General features: G+C 35.4%; 2 protein-coding genes across 2 annotated transcripts; both read left to right on the top strand.

Moving 5' to 3' along the window:
• The first annotated feature begins 4,440 nt into the window (after positions 1 to 4,440).
• On the top strand, positions 4,441 to 7,293 carry LOC114176585 (uncharacterized). Its single transcript, XM_028061667.2, has 4 exons — positions 4,441 to 4,654; positions 4,828 to 5,051; positions 5,265 to 5,338; positions 6,845 to 7,293. The coding sequence occupies exons 2-4, from the start codon at positions 4,830 to 4,832 to the stop codon at positions 6,936 to 6,938; spliced, it is 390 nt and encodes a 129-aa protein (XP_027917468.1). The 5' UTR covers positions 4,441 to 4,654; positions 4,828 to 4,829; the 3' UTR covers positions 6,939 to 7,293.
• A 1,498-nt stretch (positions 7,294 to 8,791) lies between these two features.
• LOC114176103 (Pentatricopeptide repeat (PPR) superfamily protein) lies at positions 8,792 to 11,833 on the top strand. Its single transcript, XM_028061035.2, has 2 exons — positions 8,792 to 10,486; positions 11,468 to 11,833. Exon 1 carries the CDS (start codon positions 9,055 to 9,057, stop codon positions 10,399 to 10,401), a length of 1,347 nt encoding a protein of 448 aa, XP_027916836.2. The 5' UTR covers positions 8,792 to 9,054; the 3' UTR covers positions 10,402 to 10,486; positions 11,468 to 11,833.
• The last annotated feature ends 2,369 nt before the right edge of the window (positions 11,834 to 14,202 follow it).

The raw sequence follows: 14,202 nt of genomic DNA, 5'->3' as shown, positions 1-14,202 counted from the left end.
AAAATTTATATAAATAAAGACCTTGGGTTCTCAGTAAAAGCATTAAGTGAAGGCTAAAAAAATGTAGTACAAGGATAGGATAGCATTTGTGAGCCACGAGGGAGATGCTCTTAATGTAGATCTTATGTGTAGATGCTGTTGGAATTGCATTGTGATATTTTATGAGTAGCTGAACTCCCTGTGTCCATGTTTGATGTAATCAATTCTAATTCTATTCATTTCTTGATACGATCCTATCCAGGAAAGAGTATGATCGTTTCTGAATTTGAATCCTCAAGAGGCACGACACGAATAAATCAAAGAAGAACGCGAAAATAAGACAAAGATGGAGGACGCCACAATCTAGCATATTGATAAGTCAAGTGAAAATTCGCCACAAAGATGTTAATCTTTGATAAGAACCGGAGGCCTAAGCCAAAAACAAAGAGAATCCTCTCTTTAATAAAATCAAATTCAATATGTGACTAAAAGTGTCTACATTGTTTTTGGTACCTCTATGTATAGTCACATAAGTTTAAGAAAACATGAGAACCCTACAAGAAGGCTCAAGCCCAAAACAAAGAAACATAAACTAATTTATAAAAGAAAGCCTAAAGCCCAAAAACATAGAACATGACTAATTTCTAAGAGGAAACCCAAAGTCTAAAAACATAAACTAATTTTCCTAAAAACTATCCTTCAAATGTGCTTCAAGCCATGATCTTCATATTCTTTGAATTTCAGATTGCTTGTAGCATCAGGAGCCTTGAATAGATTTGATCTTCCAATCTCTTGCTCATTGCCCTTGTCATAGGTCCTTTAAATTCTAAAGGTTCATCTTCAAGTTCTTCTTGTATAGAATCTTGAAATAGTCCTCTATCATTTCTACTTCTTGGTATTTATCTTTGTTTTATTCAATTGTTTGTGGTTTGATTTATACTTAATGATGACTTTATTTATGCTTATTTAAGTAGCCAGAGGGGATGCTGGATGAAAGGGTCCTGCACATGGCACAAATTCATTCAACAAGTCTTACACATTAAAGCAAGGATTCATTCTACCAGGATTTAAGGAATCACACTAAGTTTGAAGTCCTTAGGTTCTAGTGTACTAGGGATGTACCTAGATCTACATAGAAAGAGTACTCCCAAGACATTGAATGATTTGCATAATAAGTAAACAATATGGTAGTGGTATAGTAGTAGAACATGAGATCAAATCAATTCATAGCCCTTACTTTACTCAATCTATCTAACAAATACTATTTATTTTTACTTGCACTCTTTATCAAAACCAAAAACCCAAAAATCAAACTACCAATATACTTGCTAAATCCTTGTGGATACGGTACTTGTTGATACTACTACGTACCAGTACATTTGATGTAAAATGGTTGTTGAGAAATAGTCATCACAAGCCATGTTTGCCTTCTCTCTCTTTATCAAGAAGAAAAATCTCCCTCTCCTTTATCTCTAACTTTTTCTCCTCATACCTCATCTCTTTCAGAGTTTGATCATACCTTAATATAGTTGAGGAGTTAGGGAGCATTTTGGCCTGATTAGATTTCTAAACAGAGTATGTTTCTATTTACTTTATGGATTATTTCCTCTCTTACTTTTATGTGGCTTTTCTCATCAATCTTAGTGGGGTCAGTTGAGAAAAGAGACTTTCTCAACTTGTTTTACCATATATTGAATTTTTGTCATATTTGAATACCTTGCATTAGGTCTCTAGTTCAGGATGATCTTATTTCTTGAGTTATGGAACTTTAACTTTGAGGAAAACTATTTCAGGTAAGGAATACTAGTAGTAGTTATATTGCCACTTATGTAATATGACGATGATGATGATGATGATAATGATGTTGATGACAAGAATGTGATAAATTGATGAAATGTTGATCTTTGTTGTTGAATGATTGTCTATATAGTGATTAAATTGAGTTTGAGTATAGTAACTTGAGATGTTTATTTATGTATTGAATTGAGTTGCCAATGAGTCAAATTGATTCAACCAGAGGTCATTTTAGTATAAATATATCATTTTACTGAGATATAAATGAATGGGTCATTAAGGTCTAGTTTAAGTCATTGATGTTGTTATAATGAGTTGATTGCATAACTTAGTTAAATTGATCTCTAGTGTATATGTATTGTTAATTGGGTTATCTCAGAGTAATTTGCATTAGATTATACCAACACTATATGTTTTCTTGATCTCGTCAATAATTTGACTCACTATCATTATACCCACATTCATAAATATGTCTATTAACACATGTGTTATCCAGTCCTTATTAGCATTTTTATTCCCAAAAACCCTTCCACACTTATGACGCCCAACTAGTGTCTTAACCTGAAAGGTTTACCTGCCTCCAACCTTGCTCACCATAATTAAGAAACCACATTTTTTACAGACCGCCCTAACTCTCTTATGATCATTTTTCACAAATTGAACTTCTTTACCATTTAAAACATTATGCTCCATTATAGCTTGCTTAAACTCCTTCAAAGAAGAAAATTCCATTCCCAATTTGAACTTGAAGTCCTTTGTCATATCTTCAGCTCTATACTTGGAAAATTTAGGCCCATCACGACCAACACCCTCATCACTATTAACATCAAAATCTAACTCATCAGTATCATATTCCTCACTTATATCATGTACTCCAATATCAACATTAGTCACAAATAACCCTTCTCCAACATCTCTTTTATTCCTCACTATGCTTGAATTTTGTCTCATCGCTTTCCACCTTTCCAAAACAGGCCCAATATTTCTAACACGTTGTTGAATGTCCATCCCAAATCCATCATCATCATCTGCCACCCTTTCTTCCTCACTATCATCTAATTTATCTGCATAAGAACCTTCATCATTGTCATCCTCAACCACTTCATCCTCAACTGCCACTTCTGCCTCACCCATCACTTCATCCTCATCTGCCACATCTTCCTCACCACCCACTTGTGCCTCACCCATGACATCTTCCTCACCTGCACTTTTGCCTCACCCAACACATCCTCATCAGCCACCACTTCTGCCTCATCCAATACATCCTTATCAGCCACCATTTTTGCCTCACCTACTGCATCAGCCTGATCCACTTCTTCCTCCAATCGACCACCACAAATAAAATGAACAACTTTTGGCTGACTAGGAACATGTTGAACATATATATATATATATATATATATATATATATATATATATATATATATATATATATATATATATATATCAACCTCTTCTTTCCTGTCCTCTGCATATTTAGCCAACGCTAATGCTTCATTATCACCAGTCAATAGTCGAAGATTGTTTAGTAGCTTCTTTTTCAAACCCTTCCACCAAATTTTAACATCTCCAGCGTATTTAAACTCCTTCACGATGCATAAAGCTTCAAAGTATGACCAAAAATATGGATCAATCCCTTTTACAACATGGATTTCACCCCTATGTATTTCAATCTCCTATTCCTTTCAAACCTACCCATATGATGAAACGCAACGGTGAACCCCATTTCAAGTCCTACATTTTAAATAAACACAAAAACCAAGCAAAACCAACTATAATCCATCTTTAGAAATGACAAAACGAAAGCAAAGCAAACAATAAAAAACACAAAAATTTAAAACGCAAGCGAACTAACCTCACTTCAGAAACGGTGATTTTGTCCACAAATTCAATCCACGATCTTCCACCTTCTTCGTCCTTCACTGGTTCACGTTGTAGCTTTCTTCACTGATTTAGCGATGCCTTCGTATTGTATAGGGTTCAAACCAAATCCCCTTTCTAATTTTGACAATGGCCTCTGTAATGGGAAAGTAAAATTGTTTACTGCGTTTGCTAATGTTAATAACCACGCAATTGAAAACATTTATTGATGTTTAATAAAAACATTCAAAAGTAAAAAATCAACTCAGCTGAAAACGGGATCTTGACATAGCCATCCGTTAACCAGGTGTCAAGTAAAACTAACCACGTTTAAAATTGAGTACGAATTTCATGAGATTCAAAACGTGGAGGACTAAAATATAGCAAACGTATGTGGATGACGAAAACAAAAAATCACCAATACTTTAAAGATGAAAAACATAATTAACCCTTATTTTAATTTTGGGTTATGACTAGGGTTTTAGACTAAGTAAGGAGATGTTTTTGGGGAAAGAAAATAAAGATTTTAAAATTATACACGTGTTAAACACATACGAGAAACCACATGTCACATTTTAAGTTAATATGTTGTTTTACTTAATAAACTACTTAGTTTTATTGAACTATGTTGTTGCAATTTGTGTTTTGTATTTTATATTTTATATTTCTTAGAAATATGTATTTTTTAAATAAAAATTATACTCAAAATATTATTCTTTTTAATAATGTAAAAATGTTTTAGATTATGGTCAAATAATAGTTGTATACACTTCTTACACATACTTTTTTTACGATACTTTAGTAAAATTCCTGAATATGGGGTTTTGCATTTACCCTATTATCTTTGTCCTCTGTTATGTTAGGGTTTGGAGGAGTGGCACTTCATTTCCAGCAACCATGAACACTTTCTCAAACTAATGCACCTTCTCGATACTCACTCCGTTTCTTTCCACCAATAATTAACTTCGCTTAAATAAATTAGCCATTTCAAACATCGAAGTTCCTACAAAATCTCTTTCAGGTAACTCCCAAATTCAATGATTTCTTCTTCTATTGTTTTGGTCGAATGGTCTATTTTTTTTTTTATTCAAATTATGCGTTCGCTCTATTTCCTCTGAATCTCCACCATTTTTGTGGATATTTTTACCTTCAAAGTTTTTTCCTGATGTTGTTGTTGTTGTTGTTCAATCACAGCAATGGCTGCGAGACTCGCAATTGTGAGAGGCAGCGTAGGGAAAGGGAAATTAGGAAGTGTTTTAGGGTTTAATAGGTTGATTCAAACGGTGCCCCAATCTCCTCCTTTATCTGGAAGCATTGATTTTGGTGTTCAATCACCCCAACCCGTTTTGCCCGAGTTCAGTTCTCCGAGTTTCTCTTTTGGTGGCTCTATGGAGCTCATGGCTGTCCCAAAACGCAAGGTACATTGTTCACTTCTCTGCCGTTTTGGATTTTCTGTTCTTGCTTGGCACTCTAGAGGTTTTGAATTTTACTGCTTGGAATATCAATTGATATAGTATAGTGATGTGATGTAGTGTTTTAAGCAGGATTGCTGTGAGTGTCATTATTTGTGCGCTGTTATCATTTCAGCTTTGTGTTTTGACGTATTTTTAATGGTTCTGGATATCATGCAGGTTTCTCCCCATAAAAGAGGAATAAGAAATGGACCAAAAGCTCTGAAACCTATCCCTGTGATTGTCCTATGCAAGTAAGACTTAGTCTGCTTCCTTATTGTTTGCTATTATTTGCTATGCTTTGCAAATATCGGGTAATTTCTTTGTTATAAGCTAAATTAGAGCCTTAGAAGGATGGGTTCTTAAATGAAATATATATATATATACACACACACACACAGCAGTGTAAGACAGTGCAATTTAAGCGTGAAATAAACTTCCAATGAACAGTTCAGTCCTACCTGGTCATATCTTTCGGTCTATAGTGTGATAGTTTTATAATTTCCCTCAACTTGCGAACGGTATCCTTTCTTCTTTGTACCTTTTAAAGATATATCATGCAACAGAAATAATTTGAGTTTCTGTATTTAAAGATGTTGAATAGTAAATCAATCTGTTAAGCCAAAGAAAGGCTAAGGATCACTACAAAGAAAATACATTTTTCTAAATAATTGCTGGTAATATGAGATCCCATAATCTTTTAGAAAGTTTACAATAATTTAATATTATGAAGAGTTCATGTTCAATTGGTTAAAATATTTCTTTAATGAACCAAGAACCAATGTTGGAAATAGAAGGGAAATGTTAGAAGGGAGGGGGGAATTTCTTTATATGTTGCGGTCTAAAAGACACTTCATTCTTACGCATGAGCAAAAGCGAAACTACTCTAAAGTTTGGAGAGCAATGGAACTTTTTATTTCATTGAATGCCATAGATGTGATTCTCCTTCTTGCTTGCATGTTATTCCACTATGAGTCAAAACCTGCTAAAATACAGTAATTATGGTAAGATCCCTAGGAGAGAGTTACTAGACATTACTCCTCTAACCCATTACTGTGCTACCAGTTCAACAGGAAGTAATCAATAAAGTCACTGATATGCTCTAGTTATGCTTAGAAACTGTATTGAGCAATCAAATAACTAAATTTGTTTCTGTTTCTAGTGCTACTCAAACTGTTAACAGAAGTTAGAAAGTTGCTCACAATATCACTCTGTTCCAAATTATTCTTGATACATAAGTTGAAGGAGAACAAGTAATTGAGAATCATCACACCCAAGAATTGGTAGACTTTACATATATTTAAAATATTTAATCACGATTGGTTTTTTCTTTTTCACCATGTATTGTAGGACAATTGATTTCCAATTTTTTGAAAATTAGAAAATTATTTAGGAACCTCGCTTTCAACCTAGTTCTTGAATAGCCTGATGCATGAATCATGATTTCTTAGGCACTCCTTTTAGCCGATTCAGCATTATCGAAGTTAACTCATTTCTGTGAAAAAGAGGGATGAAAGAGAGGCAGGGAAAGGTAAACTTAAAATTTATTTCCTATTTATCTGATGTGTGGATTCCATCATCAACTGCCTGTGAAGCATGCTTGCACTGATAAAATTCAACTGATTTTCTATTGTCTAAAAGCATGCATAGGTAGGTTTGCTTAGTATTCCCTTCCGTACTTTTGCCAAAAGATTAAAATATTAAACTTTTTTTGTATTTCTCCAATTTAGATTAGTAATTAACCACACTTTTTTCTGCAGGGGTTGTGGTCGAGTAAGGCTTCCACATTTTTTCTGTTGTGGCGGGAAACCTAATCAAGGTAATGCTGGTGAACAGAAAGATAGTCCAAGCTAATCAAGCTGTTTGCGTAGCACCAGATGTTGGTTGACGTTCAGAGCCACCCATAAGTAGGTCCGTTTGGTAGTCATGCTTTAATTTCTTCTTGTTTCCTAAGCAATGCCATTATTGGATCCGAGGTTTTTTGCTTTAAAAGATAAATAGAGTGGTTGGTGGATAAAATTTATGGATTTTGAAGATGATATTCCACATCCATTTTAGAGTAAGCTGCTTTAGTGCTTTAGTGTTGATCTAAAGACATTTATCTTTCACCTATAAGCAAACATCGTTCTTTTGAAAGATAAGTAGGGGTGATTGCTCATATCTAAACCTGCTAAATAATGCTAATGATTCAGATTTACACTATCATCAATTAGATGGTAAGAGGTCCCCGAATCTGAATTTACTAGACCAGCGACGGAACCTTTACAAGAATAAGCCGAATGGCCTGTTTTCTGTCGAGTCCACTCCAGCAAGCAGTGACAACCGGTGTCTTTATTTACCTTTTAATGCATAAGTGGAACACCAAACGCTTAACACAAGTTCGTTAATCTGAAAAAACGCGCAATTAAGCCCAGCTTTCCGATTTTTAATATGCAGTTATTTGATGATCTTTTTTCTGTATCGCATAAAATTCCTATACACTTGCATTTGTACCGGAATGAGCTTTCAAGAATTTTACAGGGGTGGTGAAAGAAAAAAACCGTCTTGGATACTAGAAGCGTAGTCTCTTTTTTTTTTTATCAATAGTTTTATTTGATATGCAAGCTTTAAAAATGAATTGAAAACTGTTAAATCTATGAAATTTGTGTATTTTTTTTTTCTCTTTATGCACAAACTATTTTGTGCAAATGCATTTGCGAAATTCAGCGTTTTACTTTCTTTATTAACCCGTTTACCTGACGAGACACAACATCTCGAAAACAACCTATGATTTTATTCAGTTGACTAATCAGCTTCTACCTGGAAAGCAATATCGCTGGCAAAATAATAAAGGAGACATAAGATTGTCAATTCAAAATTGGGTATACCATTTTGTAGTTCAAAAAATTCACCTGGCAACCAGTGTTTATAGTTCAGGATGGGTGTCGAGAAATGTAAAAATGGAACGCAGGTGAGTTATTTTTCTGGTGGCTAAAGAAATACCCCTTAAAAACTCACTGGTTACAAGTGTGAGCTCTACATTCCAAAGGATCTAAAAATAATAGCGGAATTTTTTATTAAAGAAAATAGTTATCTATATATGTTCGACTTCTCATGCAGGTATGCCTCTATCATGGGAGAAACCTAAAACATCCTGTCATACACACCTCCTCCGTATCTACTTTCACATTATTCGAGAAAAAGCTGGTACTCAAGTGTTGGAACCATCTCTGTACTAGCACTTGAGTATTCGTTTTTGGTTTTGCTCTGCTCCTTTCTCCCTACCCTAGTCTCTGTAATATACGTGTTTTCTGTCTTAACCAGTTTTGAGGGAAATTTTTTACCCCTCCATAACTCATGATTATGCAAATTTTTTAGTCCATTAATCCTTTCAGAGTTTAAACTCAAGTTTATTTTGCAAATATTTAGCAAAAAAAATTGTTTTATTGAATACCAAACATGCATTGTTTTTAAAGTAACACCCAAAAACTTTTTCATTAAAAAGATTTTCTGATTGATTCAACCAGTTTATTTTTTTTAACTGAAATTCAAAGTCACCCTCACTCTTGGCCATAAACATAATATTTTAAATTACTGTCCATTTTGGTAATAAGAGTGCAAAATTGCACCATTATGCTAAATGACCCATTTTCCCCTTTCACCCTTTCAGTAATAACTAATTATCTGTTGAGTGTTTCCTTGGCACAAAAAAAACTGCGCCGTGGACAAAATGTAAATTCATGGAACTTCAATCATCAAGTTTTATTGAGTGGTATTCATCGAGCGCCCTCACATATGAAAGAAAGAAAGAAATGTCAAGTTGGTTAATCATTTCAAAAGCCGTGACCTTAAAATTGAATCCTCGACCTACCTGGAGGCTAGTCAGACATGAACAGGCCCCTGAGAAATGCTACTAACGGCTAGTATTTGGTAACCTAATCGAGTAGCAGAAGAAAGGAAACGAACGGTGCTTCTAGGCACTGCAAACGCAATGCTGCAGACCTACGCAAAACTGATCCTCTCCCCCACCAAAACACTTCTCCTCAATTTCTATTCATTCCCTAAAACCCTAACCACAGCGGCCTCAGCCCGGGACGAGTACTTCGCGGTGATTCACCACGTCTCCAACATCGTGCGCCGCGACTTCTACCTGGAACGCACCCTCAACAAGCTCCGCATCCACGTCACCCCGGAGCTAGTCTTCCGTGTTCTCCGCGCGTGCTCCACCGCCCCCACGCCCTCCCTCCGTTTCTTCAACTGGGCCCGATCACACCCCACCTACACCCCCACCTCCCTCGAGTTCGAACAAATCGTCACCACCCTCGCCCACGCCAACAACTACCAAACCATGTGGTCCCTCATCCGTCAAGTCACCCTCCACCACCGTCTCTCCCTCTCCCCTGCCGCCGTCGCCACCCTCATCGACGCCTACGGCCACCACCGCCACATCGACCAGGCCGTCGAGGTCTTCAACAAGGCCGCCATCCTCAACTGCCCCCAAACCCTCCCGCTCTACAACGCCCTCCTCAAATCCCTCTGCCACAACCGCCTCTTCCACGGCGCCTACGCCCTCCTCCGCCGCATGCTCCGCAAGGGCGTCCACCCCGACAAGACCACCTACGCTGTCCTCGTCAACGCCTGGTGCTCCTCCGGCAAACTCCGCGAGGCCAAGCTCTTCCTCAGGGAAATGAGCGAAAAGGGCTTCAACCCTCCCCTTCGCGGCCGCGACCTTCTCGTCGAAGGCCTGCTCAACGCCGGTTACGTTGAATCCGCCAAGGGAATGGTCAGGAAGATGATCAAGGAAGGGATCGTTCCCGACGTTGGAACTTTCAATGCCGTGGTGGAGACAGTGTGCAAAGAAGACGTTCAGTTTTGCGTTGATCTTTATCACGAGGTTTGTGCTTTAGGGATGGTTCCTGATGTCAACACTTACAAGATTCTCATTCCCGCTGTTTCTAAAAGTGGCTTCATTGATGAGGCATTTAGGTTGCTCAACAATTTCGTTGAGGATGGTAACCGTCCCTTTCCTAGCTTGTATGCGCCTGTTATTAAGGCTCTGTGTAGGAGAGGGCAATTTGATGATGCTTTTTGTTTCTTTGGGGATATGAAGGCCAAGGCACATCCCCCTAACCGCCCTCTTTATACCATGTTGATTACCATGTGCGGCCGTGCCGGGAAGTTTGTGGAGGCAGCTAACTACCTCTTTGAAATGACTGAGATGGGGTTGGTCCCCATCTCTCGATGTTTTGACATGGTTACTGATGGGTTGAAGAATTCTGGCAAACATGATTTGGCTAGTAGAGTGCAACAGCTTGAAGTTTCTAGCCGTGGTGTTTGATGCATCATGTCTTTGCCTCTACCATTATTGCCCATGCCCTGCCTCCTCTCTCAAGCTCAAAACTTCTCTACACATTGGAATATAGGTTTCAAATCCTTTACTCTCTCTATTACATCTGTGTTCGGCTGAAGTTCTTAGTTTATTTCGGTCAATTGTGTTCATAAACTTGATGATTTTTTTTTTCTTTCTATCATGCATTCATCCTTTGAGAAACTTATTGGTTGCATTGCTTTCTCTTGTGTCTTTCTGAAAAGTTGAAAACCTTTATTGTTGTTTAGCAGAATAACGTACATTACATAGCACATTGTAAATGAATGACCTTTGAAAACCTGAGCAAACGACATTTGTGACGTGTAAGACGAGACAGACAGACGGAGCAAAGAGAACGTTTTCATTATAAATATATATTACTATCATTTAGCACATGTGTGTCCTGGGAATATCTCAGGATGTAGCAAACTAGAGAAAGCCATTCTTTATCTCGGATGCATAACCATTTTTTTCTCTAGTTACAATACCATCTGGTGAGTCATGTTTTTGGGATTAGTACTATGTGCATTGAAATGATTTTCACCAGCATCTTCGTGTTAGAAATGATTTCACTTGTTGAAGATGAAATTACAATAGTAAAAAATGAGCTATTGTAAAACTGCTGTTCACTTTCATGAGGTTTTTGATCAGGGGAAGGAAGCTTTTTTTATGGAAAGTCGTACATATGTTCCTCTGTCGCATAAGGAGGATAAACATTTTCTGCACTTGCATTTGAACCTGCTTAGCTGCTGTATTTTTTTACGAAATCATGAGTACAGTTATGTTGTGGGTATCAAATTTAAGTAAAGGAAATTACATGTCATAAAGTCATGCCATGGATATGGAATTAAAGGGGAAAAATAGTTAAGTTCGTAAAACTGGTACTCCTGAAAGGCCTACCCCTGAAATTTTTGTTGCAGAAAAAAAAAATCATATATATCGATAACTTTCATTTATATATTCTTTAACATACCTAGTTTCTTCAGCACGTCTCCGTTTTAGTCTACTAATGTTTTCATATAATTCTAATCCACAGATGCCTGGAGGGAGCCTGAAGTACACAATTCCAAAATTCATAGATGGCTGTTTTATCCTGGGAGTACTCTGATGGAAAATCTTGCCTGGATTGCCAGTTTTGCATGTCTTCGGAAACCACAGCTTGTGCTAGGTATACCTATGCGTGTCAATTAAAATCAACGTGGTTGATAGATGATTTTCTTCCTTGAACATGTGTTGAATGGTTTGATCTCTTATCTGTTCGTATGAAAACCCTTCTATTGGAAGATGTCAGCCCCTTAAATGGATCTCATACCTTGAGAGATTAATCTTTGACTCCATCTAGGAATAACCTGTTCCACCAAAATTTAAAATGTCTGTCAATAGAAAATATATTTTTGTTACATCCCTTTTATCGTACAGATTGAATTTGTCCTATCTGTTTTTATTTTTTCTGTGGCCAGTTCTTCAGAAAATAAAGCGGGTTCGGGTTGTAGACTAGTACGAAAATCATAATGTTGCTCAGTTTCTCTTTATAGTGTTTCTAAATGAAAGAGAAATTTTGTTCCTAATTTACACAATTAAGCATGCTATTTTCAAATTCCACCTCTCATTGTTAATGTATTATGATTGAATCAGTAATGTTGAAGTTGTTTCAAATTCGTTCCCTCTGTCCAGTAGACTAACTCATGCATACTATTCTAGTGTAAATTGTTAGAGCAACTTTAACACACGCCCCATAAGTATATTTACAGGCTGCACTCCTAAGTGTGCGGTTACATATAATGGTGGCATATTCAAGTTACTATTGTTTGTCAATTTTGGGGTCTCAACTTGTATGGAGGGCACACACAAAAATTGAAGAAAAACAAAATCTATTGGAAGAGTAATGATGGTGGCCTGGATGTTAAGATTACCGTATCACGTAGCATGAAAGTGGTTACTGAAATGGGAGCATAAAAAGAAGTATCAAGACTCAATAAAGTTTTTGGTCTTTGGTCTTTAATCCATGTTTTTGTTTACTAGTTTGAAACACATTATTTATAGTCTTATATCAAATTACAATTACTAACTTTTTCCTAATCTTATCCACTAAAACTCAGTAACACATTCCATTATTTTCCAGTAGCAATAATAATTCATTGTTTACATGCAAATTATTTCTCTCTTTCTTTAATCTAGTGCTCGTCTCAATAACAATGCATTTGAGAGACTATATATCTAAAGGTGTTTCCTTAAATCCTCTAAATGGTTCCAACGACATCTAATAAGGTGTTCTTCTGAACTTGATCTCTATTAAACCAATATTTGCCTCTTCTCTAGTCTTGGAGAATCAAAAATCAGCAATTTTTAGTTGATATTTTGCACAATCATAAAAAAGGAGAATGTTATCTGGTTTAAGATCATAATGAACAATTTCCTTTTCGTGCATTCAAGAGAAGCATGTGAGTGTGACTATCACTTCGTTGTCGGGTGATAACTCTGTTTTTATTAAACCACCTAGAAAACCATGATTGACATACTTCATGTAAAGGTTGTAAGTTAAACAACCTCTCTCAACAATGTATTTGTAAAAATAACACTGAACAATTCCTTCACATCCTGATAATAACTCTAGACATTTTTTACTCCCTTCTCATTGAATAAGAAAAACTTGTTAAGCATCATTGCACTTTTTAAGAAGAAAATTCCATTAATTTTTTTTGTGATCTCCAAAAGTGCTATGAGAGGTGTTTGTTTAGATAGATCAATATTAGTATTAGTGTGTGATGTTTGTAAAGCCAAGAAAAACCCACTTAATTAATCTTAATCACATAATAATTGATTACTTCTAATCTAGGTGTGCTCTTTATCAAATTCAAAAGACAAATGTAAATTTTGATAGTTTTAATCAATTAAATCACTTACATAATTGATTATCTGGTAAATTTTAAAATAATGTGGCTAAGGCATATTAATCGATTAAGTTACTAATATGATCGATTAATATTCACAGTTACTTTTCCTTTAAATTTTGCATCTTCTCTCCTTTCATAACAATACTTTGATATCCCAAGATCAACATAAAGTGTATAAGAGAGTTTTGAGCATTCTATTTTTTCAAAAAACAATTTTATTCAAGAAAATAAAAGATTAAAGGATTTTTCTCTTGGCTATAAGTGAAATTGTAATATCTTTACAAATAAGGTGAATTCTTTCATTTGTATTTTCTGTATAATCATCCATTTGTATTGTTCTCACATTGTAGGTCATAGGATAGCATAATTGTGTGTAGCATTATCTTTGTTTGTAAATCTTGAAGTGTATTTCAAGTTTTTGTATATCTAAAGTGTAGGTTTTATATAGGTGAATTTTAAAATCCTAATTCTTAACATTTTAGTGGAAATTCTATCTATGGTTGCTGAAAACTAGATATAGATTTATTAGAATCGAATGAGTATAAAAATTGTGTCTTGTGCTTCTTTTTCATATCAAAGTCTATTTTTTTATGATTGATCAGGTCTTTGTGCATTGTTCATCTACCTTATTAATTGATTAAAGAAATTTTTCCCATTATAATTGTGAAATATTAGTTACACATGTTTTGATACATTTTATCTATAAAATACAAAAACAAAATAAAGTAAATTTTTTATGTGATATTTTCCATAACTAAATGAAGAAATATAAATATAATCAATTATGCATTTCGCATCATAATCTAATATCAACATGAATATTATGAAAAGTATTTATATTTATTATTATAAAATAAATAATAAAATATTTAATAAA

Source organism: Vigna unguiculata, chromosome 3, assembly GCF_037176805.1.
Source record: "Vigna unguiculata cultivar grain cowpea cultivar isolate G323 ecotype 2 chromosome 3, ASM3717680v1, whole genome shotgun sequence".
Classification (NCBI taxonomy): domain Eukaryota; kingdom Viridiplantae; phylum Streptophyta; class Magnoliopsida; order Fabales; family Fabaceae; genus Vigna; species Vigna unguiculata.
This window is presented reverse-complemented; position numbering and strand designations above follow the sequence as displayed.